This window comes from Curcuma longa, chromosome 15, assembly GCF_044706935.1.
Source record: "Curcuma longa cultivar G26 ecotype Majalengka, Jawa Barat chromosome 15, ITB_CL_G26_1.1, whole genome shotgun sequence".
Taxonomy (NCBI): Eukaryota; Viridiplantae; Streptophyta; class Magnoliopsida; order Zingiberales; family Zingiberaceae; genus Curcuma; species Curcuma longa.
The window spans coordinates 3407426-3425788 of NC_133875.1; the positions used below are offsets into that span (position 1 = coordinate 3407426).

General features: G+C 41.1%; 1 protein-coding gene and 2 pseudogenes across 1 annotated transcript; all 3 read left to right on the forward strand.

Moving 5' to 3' along the window:
* Positions 1–1390: 1390 nt before the first annotated feature.
* Positions 1391–2894, forward strand: LOC141846619 (trimethyltridecatetraene synthase-like; annotated as a pseudogene).
* Positions 2895–9609: 6715 nt separating this feature from the next.
* LOC141846614 (trimethyltridecatetraene synthase-like) lies at positions 9610–11197 on the forward strand (annotated as a pseudogene).
* A 2816-nt stretch (positions 11198–14013) lies between these two features.
* On the forward strand, positions 14014–15817 carry LOC141846691 (protein NRT1/ PTR FAMILY 5.8). The gene is made up of 4 exons (XM_074734725.1): positions 14014–14104; positions 14168–14385; positions 14459–14910; positions 14974–15817. The coding sequence occupies exons 1-4, from the start codon at positions 14044–14046 to the stop codon at positions 15785–15787; spliced, it is 1545 nt and encodes a 514-aa protein (XP_074590826.1). The 5' UTR covers positions 14014–14043; the 3' UTR covers positions 15788–15817.
* Positions 15818–18363: the final 2546 nt, after the last annotated feature.

Sequence of the window (18363 nt, forward strand, 5' to 3'; positions counted from 1 at the left end):
ATAGTAGATACACCGTAGTTGGTAAAGTTACGACATAATTATTATAATTGATTGTGACTTTTCCGCTTGCTTAGGCTCTCCTCTCCCCCATAGCCTTCTAGGTCTTCGAGATCCGATGGCCTAAAGAGGCAAAGCATATTAGGGTTGTCCGACTCTACCGTGACTTGGATGCTTAAGTTAGCATGAATCTTGTGATTGCATCTACTTATTGCATTTGTCATACTATATGGTTGAAAAGATTGTTAAAAAAATTTCATTTAGAACAAGAAAATGCTATAAAGATTTGATAATAAGTCAACTCAAAATTTAACAAAAAATCTAGTATTTCATGAATATAGTAAGTATATTAACACAAGATATCATTTTATTCGAAAATACATTGTAAAGAAAGAAGTTGAATTAAGGTATGTTAAGACTGTGGATCAAGTTGCTAATATTTTTATAAAACTATTCAAATTTGATATTTTTTAAAGTCAAAGGTTCATGTGTAAGGAAGATTTAAATTTAAGGAGGAGTATAACTTAGATACATGAACCATAATAAATATTTAATGTACATGAATCTAGTGAAATATGATTTTTATGATTCATACACCTAGATAAAATAAGTGAACGTATCTAATTAATAAATATGGTCTATAAATTTTTATTGAATAATATAAATAATCATATAATATAAAATTATAAAATAATTTTTTTTTATAATACAAATCACAGTAAACTATCAGGGAATCCACCTTCCAACCTATTATAATAATTAAAATATAATTTTTTTTCATAATACATATTATAATACATGAACCATAATATTTTTCCCCCAAATTGAGTTCAATGAATATATTTGGGCTTGACCAAAAATGTATGAGCTTCTTTCTCATTCAACTATTCACTTTCAATTTAGGTTGAGCTCAACAAACTTTTCGGGGCATTTTAAAGTAAATATATTTATTTTTGCTTCTCGGGCCTCTGTGTTAGGAATAACAAAATCAAAGATACAATTTTATCATTTTTTTATAAAAAAATATCATTTTACGTAAGCAAAATAAAAAACAAAGATTATCTACAGTTTGCTATCCTTCTTTTGCATTCTTATTTAATAATTTAATATATGCAATTTTCAGATGTTTTTTAATTATTGTTAATTAAGCTGCATTTTTTACACAAATTTTATTTAAATTGAAAATGCATTTTCCATTCATATTTTTTTACAAAATTGTTGTAACTTTTAATAAATTTAGCATTCTAAACTTTATAAATATGCTCTACTCTCCAATATAATCAATATATTCGGAGGGAGAAATATGGAGCTAATTATCACCTACTTGATCGTCGCATTTATACTTACACTAGCACTTCCGGCGGCCGCCCTCCGCCACCGCCACCTCCGCCGGCGCAGCAAGTTTAACCTTCCCCCAGGTCCCAAGCCATGGCCGGTGATCGGAAACCTCCACCTGATCGGCCCGCTTCCCCATCAATCCCTTCACGCCCTCGCCAAGAAGCATGGCCCCCTCATGTACCTCCGCCTCGGCTCCCGACCCACCGTCATCGGCTCCTCCCCCGCCGCTGCCCGGTTCTTCTTCAAGACCCACGACCTCATCTTCACCGACCGCCCCAACACGGCCGTCGGCAAGTACACCGCATACAACTCTTCCGACATCGTTTGGTCACCCTACGGCCCCTACTGGCGCCACGTCCGCCGCCTCTTCCTCTCAGAGCTGTTCAGTGCCAAACGCCTCCGCTCCTCCTACTCCATCCGCGTCGACGAGGTCCACGCCCTCCTGCGCCGCATTTTCAACGCTTCGCCGAGTGTCGTCCTCAAGGAATTCCTCTTCGCCTTCACGTTCAATGTCATCAGCCGCATGGCTTTTGGGAGGCAATACGTAGCAAAGGACTTCGAGAAGGGGATCGACGAATTCATGCTGCTCCATGGAGTCTTCAACCTCGGCGATTACGTTCCCTGGCTCAGATTCCTCGACCTGCAGGGCTACGTACGCCGGATGAAGCGACTGAGCCGGAAGCTCGACGGCTTGTACGAGCAAATTCTGGTCGACCACGAGGAGCGCCGCCTACGCGAAGGTGACGCCTTCGTTGCCAAGGACACTGTCGACGTTCTCCTTCTCATGGTCGATGATCCAACCATGGACGACGATACCAGACTTGATAGGGACAGCGTCAAGGCTTTCATTCAAGTAGATTTATCGATTACATAATTTCAAGATTTGATTTTGAATGCTCTAATCTGATTAATTTTATACAGGACTTGATCGTTGGCGCCACCGACGACCATCGTCAGTGACCATCGAATGGGCCATCTCGGAGCTCGTCCGGAACCCCGAGAAACAGAGAAAGGCAGCCGAGGAGCTGGAACAGGTGGTAGGCCGCGGGCGGTGGGTGGAGGAGGATGACATCCAACAGCTGCCGTACCTGGTGGCCGTCGTCAAGGAAACAATGCGCTTGCACCCGACGGCGCCGCTGCTCTTGCCGCGGCAAGCTCGGGAGCACGCTGTCGCGGGCGAGGACTGCGGCGGCTACGACATCCCCGCGGGGACGCGCGTGCTGGTGAACGTGTGGGCCATGGGGCGGGACCCGACTGTGTGGGAGACTCCGGAGGAGTTCAGGCCAGAGCGGTTCTTGGGCAGCGCGGTCGACGTGAAGGGCCAGGAAATGGAGCTGGTGCCGTTCGGGGCAGGGCGGAGGATGTGCGCAGGGTACGGATTGGGATTGAAGATGATCCAGTTAGTGCTGGCCAATCTGGTTCACGGATTCGAGTGGCGGCCGCCGGAGGGGATGAGGCCGGAGGAGGTGAGCATGGAGGAGGCGGGCGGTATAACCCTGCGGCGGAAGGTGCCACTGGAGGCGATCATCGAGCCCAAACTGCCACGTCACCTTTACTGATCCACGTGTTATATAATATGCCTATCTGTCATAATACGTGTAATTCATACTTAATGTAAAATATATAAAATTAAATAAATGACATTCATAAATAAAATTATAAAAAAATTTAATTAACAAAACTATTAATTAACTCATTTAAATCAAAAAGCGTGTAGACCACAATAAGCAACTATTACCAAGTGGACCACAATAATAAAAACTGATTAAATTCAAAATGGATGCTCTTTTAATTTTGTTTAAATGATAAAATTATCGCTTAAGCGATGACATTTATTAAAATTATTTTAAAATAATTTCACGTTTAAACAATTAGTTAATTATTTTTAAGGATATTGTATTAGTCATAATAAAATTGTATTAGCTATTGTCGGATTATACACGCCTGTGCGGGACAGTGGGATCACCGTCCATCACGCGTGACCGCGAAGATCGGACCGTTCGAAGAATTAATATTTATAGAGAAAAGTGATAATAATATTTGTTTAAGCATTCTAAACTCTATAAAAGTCAATAGATTTGGAGAGATAAATATGGAGCTAATTATCACTTATTTGGAATGCACAGTGCCACGAGCGCCCGACCCGTCACTGTTCCCGCCGCTGCCGCTTCACCGTCCGACCACCGCCGACCGCCGGATCGAGCCCGGTCGATGCGCCACTCGCCGGCGTGCCGATCGACGCCAGACGATTCCAGCCGGATTGTGGTCGGAATCCGGCTGAATTCGGTCAGGCAATACGTAGCACAGCATTCAGCAAGCGACCACTGTGGACCAAATCGCGGTTGGTTTCTGGCCAAATCGCGGTCGGAAACCGGCCGAGGAAGAATCGCCGGTGGTCGACGGTCCTTCCATGGACGACGACCGATTTGATAGGGAAAGAATCAAGGCTTTCTCCGACCGCGATTTGGCCGAACAATCGCCACCGACTCGTCGTCAGTGACCATCGAATGGGCTATCTCGGAGCTCGTCCGGAACCCCGAGAAACAGTAGCCGCTGGATTGGTGAATGCGGCGGTTTCCAGTCGGATTCTGGCCACAATCCGGCCGGAATCCGACTCCGGTCGGCGCGCCAGCGAGTGGGCTGTCGATCGGGCCCGGTCCGGTGGCCAGACGGCGTGACGATAGCGGCGGGAGTGGCTAGGGGTCGAGACTGTCACGGGTCGCGTAAATCAAGTTATTCACATATACACAAAACCGTAGATTATAGCTACTACAATATCTTAAAAATAAAAAACTTTTAGAAAATGGAGTGCTCATTGTTAATAATGTTTTTTAAATGATAAATTTAATTGCTTTTTTGATTTTTCCCTAAATTAATTTAAATGAACGTATTTGAGCTTCACCAAAAATACGGGCTTCTTTCTTATTCAATATTCACTTGAAATTAGGTTTGGCTCCGCATTCTTCTTGGACGTATTTTTAATATTAGTAATTTAAAGTTTATTTATTTATTTATTTTTTACTTCTGACCAAAATTCCTGAGCCTCTGCGTTAGGAATAACAAAAGCAAAGATACAATTTTATCAATTTTTTAAAAAATTATCGACAGTTTGTCTATCCTTCCTTTGCATACGTATTTAATAATTTAATACATGCATTTTCAGATGTTTTTTAATTAATACTAATTAAGCTTCATTTTTCACGCAAATTTTATTTAAATTGAAAATGATTTTTCCATTCATATTTATTTTTATTTTAGTTAATATTTAATTTTAATTTATTACAATAGGATTTCTTTTGCTGCAACTTTTAATAAAGTTTAGCGTTTTAAACTCTATATACAAATATATAAATAGGCTCTAGTCGCAAATTTAATTTTGACAAGTTAAATATTGATCCAGTACGGATAATAATATGAGGCATAGCTAAGTTGGTTACGATGCAGCAGACTTACAGAAAAGAACAATGATTCGAATCTTGGCAAAGCCAGACACTGCAGTTTCTTGATTTACCTCCTCACAAATAGTTAATATTATTACTTATGAAACGTTAATTCAATTATAGTCATTTGTATATTTTTTTAATTTATCGAGTGTATTTAATTATTTTCAAAATAATAATTTGATAACAATTTTATTGAAAATTTATATTTATATAAAAGAAAGGAGTAGTACGACGTTAGGATTGATGAAATAAAACATAACATAATCAAATACTTCATAAATTAACTTCATCTTTTGTTGATTGCTTTTGTCGAGTGCCCATATGTGTTCAAGTTCAACCAATGATGGAGCTAGCCCGGAAGATTTATTCAAGTTGATCTCGAGTTGTGGGCTACGAGTATAGACTCTGCCCTTCATTTCTCCTATCTATAAATTTGAGTTTTTTTGGGCGTCGTCAGGCTCCTGGGCTACAGCCCAAGTAGCTTGTAATGTGATTCCGCCCTTGTGTTCAACTAAATTAGTTCGAAGTTGATGATGTATTTGACTATTGCATAGCTTGCAGTTTTTCTAGAGTTATTTTTGGAATTCGAGTGTGGAGCCCTATATTACTCATGTGTCCTCATGATTTTATTTTGAGCATATATCTAAAATGTCTTATGCCAATATAGATATCTTCATCTTATAATCCCATTATCTTTTTTATGTATTTTCAATATGAGATTTTTGATTGTATCATAACAATCTACCTCTCAAATAAAAGACCATTGAGAGCTCCTTTTAACGGTCCTAACAAACCCCTTACTGGTCCGGATTCTAATGGATCCACCCCTTTTGACAGTCTGAATGAACTCCTTACTAGGGTCCCCACATGACACCGCATTGATCTGCTCTGATACCACTGTTAGAACAGATGAAATCCATATATATCTCTAAAATGGTATGATATTATCCACTTTGAACTCACGTCCTCATGCATGATTTTATTTTTGGACTATACCCAAAATGTCTCATACCAATATATATTTCTCTATTTTATAACCCCAGAATCGTTTTTATGTATTTCCAATATAAAACTTTTGATTGTATTCCAATACCTTTGACTATTGCCCAACAAGCTTGAAGCACTTCAAATGCTCGCTCGACATCTTTTTTTATAACCTCTTATTTTTCCTTGAACTTCTTTCTGTAAGAGTCCTTAGAGTATGGGAAACTCTTAACGAAGGTAATCCAAGTTAAGTAGATCTCATCTGTTAGATAATATCCTTTAGTATATATTGTGTTATTTACTGTAAAATAAATCTTTGGTGCACCTCTGTCTAAAACTTTAATTGTTGAATAGAGGTGATTCATAAAGCACATTTATATTATTATGTGATCTTGCACTCCAAAAAAAACATGTCATATCTATAAGTTAGCAGATGCGACAGTTTCAAGTATAATTATTGGATGCCCATGATCGCCTCGAGTAAATTAGTCTCTCCAAAGTCACAGGAGTAATTTTTTCATTCTCAATACATACAATCAAGACTATCTAACATACAAGAAAAGTCATGCTTTTGCTCATGCATTTCAAACAATCGTTAAGTGTCAGCTGCAATTAGTCTTCTCAAATATTAGTCCCCAAATACTTTATACATACATTTATAGAAGTTGATCAAACAATGGATGATAGTTGTTTCAACAAGCTTTAGATACTCATTGGATTGGTTGGCAGGGGCTCCGTATGCCAATTGACGAAGAACTAATGTCCATTTTTGATGTGGAAATAAGCCCATCCTTTCCATTGCATTGATTCTCTATTGAAAATAAGCTGAATAATTTTGTAATTTTTTGATAATGTCTAAAAATAACTCTTTTTTTCGCATTTGAAATCTTTGCCAAAATATTTCAGCAGTATAAACTAGTTTTTATATTCATTTTTCCAACAAAATATGGAATCCACTCGATTGACCCTACGACCATCTGTAAGGATGTAAATTGAGAAGTTGTAATTTACCAGAAGAGGGCATTGTCTCAGCTTCGTCGAGATTCGACTTGTCCACTTCAGCAATTATTCTATTTCATGGTAACCAACTCAACTATACTGGAATTGATATTTGCATTCATGGTTGGACGAGTGCTCTAATCCAAATAATGATTTGATTCAATTAGCGTTACTGATCAATTATCTTGGTCGAGTAGTGGAGTTTAGCATGTGGCTGGAGTGAGAAATGAGCCCAAGAGTGGTGGCTCGACAACCCTTTTAACCTGCCTGAGTATTTTGGTGCTTAAGTTAAATGAAGTTTGATAAAGCAAGTTTGAGCTTCAAAATTGGAGCTTCAAAATAGAAATGCTTCAGATTCTGCAAATTTCTCATCCTTATAAAATTCATCTATCTTCCCAACTCTATCTCGTTTGAATACCTTTGAATTCCTCTGCATGCTGCTTTGTTTCATTATTTCTATAACTGCATAGTTGACTTTATCCTTCTTCTTTGCCGCCTTTTGCCCATTTGGATGCTTGCGTGCTTCACAATGGTCCATATCAGCACTAGCATTAAGTTGGATGGTCCTTGTGTTATAGGTTAGTATAATTTAATTCAGAAGGTCAATATCCAATCTGATTTAATTGACACGTCGGATAGAAGACTTGATTCTAGGGTTAACTGGCTTGGTCCCACGCATCGACTCGACAACCTCAACTCCTTAGGTCAGGTCTGACGACTCTGACTCAATGGGCGACTCAGGTCGGGATCCAATATCTAACTCTGTATTCAGTTTAGTTCGAGATTTCACATCTGATCTTTTTCGAAGCTTAACTCCAGTTTAACAGTTGACTTTGAGCTCCGAATCTGAGCCCTCCACCGAGTCTCCTCCTGATGACTGCATCAAGCCCTCGGCCACAAGGCTTGTCTTCGTCGGCCTCAGCTCGGGCTTTCTCTGTTGACCGTGCTCCGGCTCTTAGTGTCATACACCACACTCAACCGACTCCGCTCTGTTCAATCCTCATTGTGGGCCGCCATCAAAATAACACATGCAATCATATGATATCTCAGGCAATTTATCACCCTGTTAATGTGGTATGATAACACAGTCTGATACTGTCTCGATATCGATGACAAGACTTTTAGCTACTGCGGCGATGATGGAATGTTCTCCTTACCCAAATGGGACATCTCATCTGACAAAATCTCCACTTAGAAATATTCTTCTTAATTAAGATAAGATAATTCTCCACTATTTTCTTTCATACGTCTATATATCTTCCCCTCCTCATACGGATACAAGTACACACATTGATAGACTCACAAGTGCTCATTTTCTTTGCATTCTCTTCTCCCTCCCCGATTAAGAAGCTAACTTGAACATTGGAGCAGTTGAGCGAGAGAGTACCCTTGACCTCTCTTCTTACCCTCTTCTTTCTCTTGCTGTGTAGAGCTTGGCGGCGCATCAGAGTTCGTCATCTATGTCCTTCATTGCACGTGAGCACCACTTAATTGCCAACTTACTAGCCAAGTGACAGACGACTCATCCGGAAGACGATCTCAATAAAAATAGTCCATATCAACACTAGCATTCAGTTGGATGGTCCATTTAAGTCCGTGCTTTCTTTTTAGCGTGATAACCCTCTAGTTGTGAAGTCCATTTCACTTATTTTTTAAAATCCTTCACGTACTTGAAGATTTGTTCTTATGCAGGTTACTTCCTTCATTTGCTAGCTAATAATAATCATGGGCTGGCCACTCCCACTGGATTGACGAGTCTCTAAAAGACTGATTGTGATTTATCAAATTTTTTTAGCTAATAATACTCATGGAAATGTGACTTTAGCACCCTGAAATCCCTCTTCTTAATTCCGTGTGACCGAGTCTCGTTGTAGTAATCTCCGATGCATTTCCAAAAAACTTTATCCTTTTGGGAATTTTTGATTGTTGAGTTGATGCTAATATTGATATATGATTATGCAAGATGTTCATTTTTGCCCGTTTTTATATCAATATTAGAATCAAATTTTTCAATCTCAACTTGCAAAAATTGAGACTCAAGGGAAGAAGAAGATGGTGATGGTGTTGTGGGTGGTAGGTGGTATTGGGGAGAAGAGGAAAGTTGAGAAATCTAAAATTGGACATGTGTGACTATTTTGAGGTGTTGTATTTTCTTCAAGATTTTATGGATTCAAAAAATTGTTAAAAATTTCATTAAAATTTTCATCAATTTCGGATAAAAATAAGAATTGTAGATCAAAATGAGTAGTTCAAATGAGAAATAACAAAAGTTCATCCACTATTTATAGTGAAATTTTAAAAAATAAAATAAATATCCAAGTAAATATTTATAGTTAAATATCGATGCAGCAATAAAAATTAGTGCGCCCACATTAACGGTTAAAATAATTCAATGATATACAATAATTCATTTTTACGGTTGTTTGAAACGGTAACTTCATACATGCAACAATAAATTACTGGGCCCCACTTATTTTTTTATTATTTGAAATAAACTTATCCACATTAGAGACCTATTATTACTAAATTAGCTAGCATATTTAATTAAAGTTAATTAACACGCGCAAATTATTAAAATGTTAACGAATATATTTTAAAATTAAATAATGTGTGTCGCCTGCCTTGTAAATTATAATTACAGAGATTTATAATATAAAATTTGTCAGCGTGAATCATCTTATTTATTCAAAAATAGGTTACCTTAACGATCGAAGAATTAACATTTATAGAAAAAAGTGATAATAATATTTGTTTATAGAAAATGGATGAAAGTGAAATTTAAGCATTCTAATTTCTATAAATAGGCTCTGCTTTCCGATATATAATCAATATATTTGGAGAGAGAAATATGGAGCTAATTATCACTTATTTGCTCATCATCGCGTTTATACTTGCGCTGGCACTTGCGGCCGCCCGCCACACCCGCAGCCGCCGCCGCCGCAAATTTAACCTTCCCCCGGGTCCCAAGCCATGGCCGGTGATCGGAAACCTCCACCTGATCGGTCCGCTTAGCCACCAATCCCTCCACGCCCTCGCCAAGAAGCACGGTCCCCTCATGTACCTCCGCCTCGGCTCCCGCCCCACCGTCGTCGGTTCCTCGGCCGCCGCCGCCCGGTTCTTCTTCAAGACCCACGACCTCTCCTTCTCCGACCGCCCCAACTTGGCCGTCGGAAAGTACACGGCATACAACTCTTCCGACATGGTTTGGTCACCCTACGGCCCTTACTGGCGCCAGGTCCGCCGCCTCTCCCTCACCGAGCTGTTCAGCGCCAAACGCCTCCACTCCTTCTCCTCCATCCGCGTCGACGAGGTCCACGCCCTCCTGCGCTGCATTTTCGACGCGTCGCCGTCGGTCGTCCTCAAGGAATTCCTCTTCACCTTCGCGTTCAATGTCATCAGCCGCATGGCTTTTGGGAGGCAATACGTAGCACAGGACTTCAAGGAAGGGATCGACGAATCTTTCAGCTTTTTGGAGTCTTCAACCTCGGCGACTACATTCCCTGGCTCGGATTCCTCGACCTGCAGGGCTGTGTACGCCGTATGAAGCGGCTGTGCCGGAAGCTCGACGGCTTGTACGAGCAAATTCTGGTCGACCACGAGGAGCGCCGCCTACGCGAAGGTGACGCGTTCGTTGCCAAGGACATGGTCGACGTGCTCCTTCTGATGGTCGATGATCCAACCATGGACGACGATACCAGATTTGATAGGGACAGAGTGAAGGCTATCATTCAAGTAGATTAATCGATTACATCATTTTCAAGATTTGATTTTGAGTGCTTTAATCTATTAATTTTATACAGAACATGATCGTTGGCGCCACCGACTCGTCGTCAGTGACCATCGAATGGGCCATCTCGGAGCTCGTCCGGAACCCCGAGAAACAGAGGAAGGCAGCAGAGGAGCTGGAGCAGGTGGTAGGCCGCGGACGGTGGGTGGAGGAGGATGACATCCCACGGCTTCCGTACCTGGTGGCCATCGTCAAGGAAACAATGCGCTTGCACCCGGCGGTGCCGCTGCTCGTGCCGCGGCAAGCTCGGGAGCACGCCGTCGCGGGCGAGGACTGCGGCGGGTACGACGTCCCTGCGGGGACGCGCGTGCTGCTGAACGTGTGGTCCATGGGGCGGGACCCGGCTGTGTGGGAAGCGCCGGAGGAGTTCAGGCCGGAGCGGTTCTTGGGCAGCGCGGTCGACGTGAAGGGCCAGGACATGGAGCTGTTGCCGTTCGGGGCAGGGCGGAGGATGTGCCCAGGGTACGGATTGGGATTGAAGATGATCCAGTTATTGATGGCCAATCTGGTTCACGGATTCGAGTGGCGGCCGCCGGCGGGGATGAGGCCGGAGGAGGTGAGCATGGAGGAGGCGCCCGGTTCAAACCTGCGGCGGAAGGTGCCGCTGGAGGCGATCGTCGAGCCCAAACTGCCACATCACCTTTACTGATCCACGTGTTATATAATACAGATACAGACACCTTTACTGCCACATCACCTTTACTGATCCACGTGTTATATTGTAACGACGTGTGCCGTATTAGTATGTTAATGAGTTGGCTAATAGTGATGATGGCTAATAGTGATATATTATATTAATAAAATAAGATAAAATAGTGGAATTAATGGGTTTACATGATTATATTATGTTAACTATATAAATATGTCAATTATTTATAAAGAAAGTAAATCAAAAAATTTAGAATTTACCTTTTCCATATAAATAAGATATCACAAGAGGATTTTTTACACAAACCTCTTTTATTTTTTAAACTTCCATATAAATTTAGAATTTATTATTTTGTATATATATATATTATTAAAATAATGTATAAAAAAATATTATGATAAATAAGATAATATACCATAATAATTATGATAATAATAAATATAGTTGTGATTATTGATGCCGGTGTATAAATGACGTGACTCTTTCTCTAAGATAAAAGTCAAGAGTCAAGGGGGGGTCAAGCATAAGGCTGATTTGGCAATATTAGTAAAATGGACTAGTGTCAATATTTATTTTTTGTGGACTCAACAAACTACCCCGGTTCCCCAGACACATGGTCACATAAAGAGTCTTTATAAAGTTGTCATAGAAAATGCTTTTGAACTCCTTTTTTTCCTGCACCTAATGCCAAAAAGAAGCAAGAGGAAAGGACATATGTTAGATCTGGTCTCCTTGTATACCTACATAATGAAGAGCTCTAGCAAAAGGAAGGAGGCTTCTTCCTTGGTTTCTTCTTCTTCTTTAAGGGGGGGACTTCTGCTTCTTCTTCAAAAGGACAGGGGCGGCTTCTTCTCCTTCTTCCTCTTCTTCCAAGAAGGGACATTTCTTCTTCTGGACGGGTTATGCATTTAAAGTCCTTACCTCTTCTTCAAAGAGGAGGCTCTTCTTCTTCTCACTCTTGGAGGGCTGGTTCGATTTTCTAAACTTTTCTTCTTCTACATTCTCATTTTCCCTTCTACGGAATACTGACTTGAGCGTCGGAGGGGCTTGTCGGGACTTCCCGGCACCCAGTAATCCATTTGTTTCTTTGTGATCTTGCAGACCCTCATCTCACCGGGGGCCACCAAGGTTGAGGTGGTATTTCCTTGGCTAGTGGGTTGACTGTCGTCGGTTTTTGACCGGAACAATTATAATTAGAACTCTAATTAAAATCAATTTTTAAATATCCTGAATATATATCTTTGTCACCATTATATCTATCATATAATATAATACAATAAGTGTAATTCATACTTAAATAATATTGGCTCGGTATTGGATAAAAATTTTTACTTCTTTTGAGGAGATGCAACATGTTCTTAGGCGACATCATAAGAATAGAGGACGGAAAACCAAGGCGTGCTACCTCGGCATCTCTAGCTTGATATACTATATATGGAAGGCACGAAATCGAAAGTGTTATCAAGGTATTATCTCAGATTTTGATTGGATTTTTCGCAAGGTATAGGTCCATGTGTATCGATTTGTAGATCTCAAGCCACGGTAGCATCTAAGTTGCCGGTGGCTTTGTTCCTGAGATAAAATTGGTTTTGTGAACTGTGGTGCTTTGTATGCCCATAGATGAGCATGTAAATGTTGTGATGTGTGGACATGTGAGACTATGATATCTAGGTGTTGGTGGTGTCATGAGTTTGATATAGTTTCTTGTGTGATGGATCATATATGTGTGCTCAAAGGTTGGTACTGTATAGGTTATGATGCTGATCTTTTGATTGTATATTTGAGGAATCTAACCTCTTTTATTTTATCTATATATAAACCATTTTTTAAAAAAAAATAATTCAATTAACAAAATTATTTATTAACTCATCTAAATCTTAGTAAAAAGGCCTAACTCCATTATAATATCCTAACTGTTCAAACATGGCTGTTGGCCCAGTATAGTTCTAGCTATTAAAATCCATATTGGTGACGGTAATTTTTTTAGATTAAAAAAAAAAGAAATCACACATTTCGACAATTAGTTAATTATTGTTTAGTAACATTCAACCAAGTATACAAACTGCTGATTTAAGCATTAATTCATACTTAAATAAAAACAGTTAGTTAACTGGACAGTGTGCAATCCGATGGGGATGCTTAAAAGGGAAAAGGATGATCCACCAGGCGAATCCAATCCAAGAGAAAGTGAAGAACACCTCGACAAGCAACAACACCTCTCTCTCTGCAACGATGAATCATCCTCCACCTTACTCTCTTTAATGGCTTCTATCACTTTTTCCTCTAATCTTCGTACCTCTTCTTTGCTCTCTGCTTCCTTTAAATTAGACACTATGTCGACACTATCCTCTAATCTTCAGAGAACCCTGAAGAAAGCATCATTTAAGGAGATAGTTAGCAATTCCAATCACAGTGTTTTTCTCTGTTGGATTGATGATGAGGCTGCTCAAATGCAGCAAGAACAACAGTCGCAGTGCCGGATCGATCTTGCCATCTCCTTTGCTCGATCGAGTGCGTCAGGGTTATGGGGATGCCACCCAAAGTATCTCTAAAGGAACAACTTTAATAACTCCATGATCCAAAAGCTTTTCGGTTCCAAATCCTTTTCTGGGCAGCCAATCCATAAACGCACGCACCATGACGAACAGTGTTGCAAAGTGACACGATTTAGCAACAGAATTCGCTACTGGGGAAGGAAGTAGCAGATAAAGTGTTTGTTACACTTGTTTTATCTCGAACAGGGAAAAGCAAAATGTGTCTGTCTGATGGATGGATCTGTCGCCCCTCTAGCACAATTACATAAGATGGAGCCACCATCTTCTTCCTGATTAGTCCTGATCTCTGCCATGGCTCTGGAGATGAAGAAGAACTCCTCAGGCCTTAGCAAATCATGCATACTCATAATTGGTAAGATCTCGATCGATCGATGGATGGATTTGTGATGAGTTTACTGATCATGGAGCATTGCAGTGGTGGCGAGCGTGGAGAGATTTGCCTACAAAGGAGTGGCCTCCAACCTGCTGAGCTATCTCACTCACCATGTGAAGATGAGCACCTCTTCCGCCGCCAAGAGCGTCAGCACTTGGAGCGGAGTCACTTCCATGCTTCCTCTCGCCAGTGCCATCCTCGCCGATTCCTACTGGGATCGCTACTCCACCATTACAGTCTCTTCCTTGCTCTACATCATGGTAAGAGAGAATGATCATGGCTCGATCGATCTCTCTTAAGTTACTGAAAACGTTTTTGTCTGTCGGTCGGCAGGGATTTGTGGGATTGACCTCGTGGGCGTTGCTGTGCGCATGGATGCCGACTTCATCTCTGTTCCTTCCACTCTGCTTGATTTCCTTAGGTCAAGGAGGATACAACCCTTCCCTGCAAGCGTTCGGAGCCGATCAGTTGGACGCAGAAGACGAGAGGAGCAAGGAGAAGAGCATGTTCTTCCAGTGGTGGTACTTCGGCATCTGCAGCGGCAGCCTCTTGGGCAACTCCATCATGTCCTACATCCAAGACACTTTTGGCTGGGGACTGGGGTTCGCCATCCCTACCTGTGCCATGGCCGTCTCGGTCGCTTGCTTCCTCTGCGCGTCGAGGTTTTACGTCCACAAGATCCCCGACCGGCCTACTGAAAGCATCGTCCGAGCTGCGAAGCTCGCGGTCGCGAAATTCAGATCGAGAAGCCTCATCAGTTTGAAAAATGACGCCGTGGAACTCGAGTAAGATCAGCTGATTGTTAGATTTTGCTTGATACATTTGTGATTGATTTGTGTTGTTGGAAGGTTACAAGCGAAACCTCTTGGATCGTCGTCTGATTGCACCGGCGGCGACGTCGCCGACGAACCGCCTGGCGTGGCTAAAACGATACTCAGACTCCTGCCGATTTGGACAATGCTTCTCATGTTCGCAGTGATCTTCCAGCAGCCGCTCACCTTCTTCACGAAGCAAGGCATGATGATGAAACACAGCATCGGGCAGCGGCGAATCGTGATCCCTCCGGCGATGCTCCAGAGCGCCATCACCATGTCCATCATCCTCATCATGCCTCTCTACGACAAGCTCATAATCCCCTTCCTCCACCTGCTCACCGGGAAAGAGAAGGGAATCAGTGTGCTCCAGAGGATCGGCATCGGGATGTGCCTCTCGGTGGTGGCGATGGTCGTCGCGGCCGTCGTCGAATCGAAACGGATCCGAATCCTGCAGCAAAGTGGAGGAGGGCGACACGAGGATCCTCTCCAGCTCGAATCGCAGCTGAGCATCTTTTGGCTGCTGCCGCAGTACATTCTCCTGGGAATTTCCGACGTGTTCACCGTCGTGGGGATGCAGGAGTTCTTCTACACGGAAGTTCCGGCGACGATGCGAACGATCGGAATCGCGCTGTACCTCAGCGTTTTCGGATTCGGAAGCTTCTTGAGTGCTCTTCTGATATCAGTTCTTGAATTTTTCAGTAACGCAAATGGGAAGAACCAAAGCTGGTTCTCTGATGATATCAGGGAAGCAAGGCTCGACAGCTACTACTGGTTCCTAGCTTCATCGAGCGCCATTAGCTTTCTTGCGTTTGCATACTTGTGTAGACACTACAGCAATATGAATTAATTCTTCCCAAAAATGATTCAGAAATCAAGAACATGCATGAACTGAGTTCCAATTAGTTTTTCTTTTTCATATTGAGATCTTCCCATCAAACAATGACACCATTAGAGACCAAATGATCGAAAGCAAATAAGCAATTAATCTGCGTAGGACGAGAATTAAATGCGTGATGCATGCGTTTTCCTCAAATTCCTGATACGTTCTTCTTCCCTTTGCACTTTGCCGAGTGGTTACTTTGCAAGTCTGGTTCATGGAGAAGCCATGACTGCATTTTAACTGAAAAAGAAAAACATAGACATCATTTTGAACTCAATAAACATGAAGCTTTACGAAGAATATTAAATTAAAATCGAACAAAACAAATTTTTTTAGATAAATTAAACGACCAAATTTTGTCAAAAAAAAAAACTGATTTATTTTAATAGTCAATTGAATAGTCGAGTGGTGGTGCCGTGGTGAGAGTAGTTGATTGATCTGACTCTAATTGACATCGGATGGAATAGCGATTATTTTAATTATAGATAATATTGAAATCGTTGATTTAACTGTGAACGTCGAAAATAATCTTTTAAAATATATTAATTTAAAATAATACTAAAAGATAGAAAAATAAATAATATTTGAAAACAAATGCTCTTGAATTACTCTGTGAACAAATTTTATAAAATTGATTAGCTCTCGAATTAATCAATTTTAAAAATTAGAAGTTAGATATAGCTCCCGGAGTATAGTTAAGTTGATTACGATAAAGTAGACTTACAGAAAAAGGCAAGGATTCGAATCTTGACGAAGTCGAGTAATACCGGCCAACTTACCTTCTCACAAATAATTGTTGATTCTATTTATTACAAAAGAGGTTAGATGCAGACTAAAAAAACAAATGCAACAAAAGATTTTATCAATATTCTGGCATCGTTGCGCTAGATCCAATGCCAAATTGATTTAATTGTTTTGTTAAAGTTTGGCAAACTAATTTCTTTTTTAAGAAAAAAATGAGCTGTGAAAATATTACAAAATCAATCATGGTATTTATTAGAAATAATGTGACAAGATTAGCTTAATTAAGACAGATAATAAACTAATATATCCACAATCAATCAGCAGAATATTTTTTAACAAATAACTGAAGAAAAAAACTCCTACCGTTGACTTGGAATTTATTAATTTTTAAAGATAAAAAAACGAATTTTAATTAGTTCGTTATGATCATTAATATGTCAAGACTGTAGCATTAAAGCGGTTAGATGGATCTAATCCATCGAAAATCTCTATAATTTATTAAATTTGATTTTTTTTTCATAAATAAATATTAAAATATCTAATAAAATTTTAAAATGTTAATTTTACGCTTACACATATTAACCAAAAATCAAAGTAATTGAAATAAAAAATTCGTAATTTTTATTAAAAAAAAAATATCATCATAAATTCATAATCCAATTTAAAAAATTCATTTGCAATCCGTACTTATCCATTTAGGTATGCTTTTGTAACGGATGATTTTGATATTCTGCGCGACTCCCTCGTACGTGCCCATGCGCGACATGTGATCCACCGTTTATCACGTGATCACGTGCCAGATCTGACCGTTCAAATATGGAAATGTACAGTGTTCCACCCCCTCGACCCCCGCCGCTTCCGGCCGCCCTCGTCGTGCCGTCCGGCCACCGCCGGCCGCCGACCCGGGCCCGATCGACGCGCCACTCGTCGGGGCGTCTGTCGACATCGGATTTCGGCTAGATTGTAGTCGGAATCCGGTGCAATTTGGCCAGAAACATGGCTGACACACATCGATTTCCGGCTAAATCGTGATCGGAGACCGACCGAGGAAGGATCGCCGTCGCACGTCGGTCCTTCCCCGGGCGGTCTCCGACCGTGATTTGGCCGAAATTCGATCGCGATTTGATCGAAAACGGCACGTGCCACTGCCGATCGCGTTCTGGCCAAATTGCATCGGATTCCGATCACAAACCGACCGAAATCCGCTATCAGCTGACGTGCCGACGAGTCGATCGTCGAGTCCGGCGGCCGGCGATGGCCGGACGGTGCAGCGAGGGTGGTCGGAAGCGACAGGAGTCGGCTATGTCGCGCACGGGATCACGTAACACGGATCGTGTAGAATATCAGATCTGTTATAATGGATTGTTCAAATGGACTGTATTAGAAAGGTGGTCCGAAAACAGTGAATTGACATTCACGTTACTTTTGTTTACTTCGGCGGAAAGAAGATTCTTTGCAACTTCTTTCGCTTTTCCTAGTACACATAAAATGAACATAATAAAATTTATACATCACAGAAAAATTATATGATTGGACGGATTAAATTAATTTGTCTTATCTTAATGTCCATTTCCATTTCATTAATTTCAAAATATTTCACATCGACACTAAGTCCGCTCCTATTGGTCGTGCCAGATGTCATTGTCGCCTCGCACGATCTCTCCAACTGTTACAACAGTTCCGTCCCGATATATGGTTTTACGTATCGGCCCCGTTATTGATAAGCAGTTCGGAATTCCGATTCCCAATCCCGACGCCGTTTCCAACTCCGCCGTTATTCTCGCTGACATGGAGTCGTT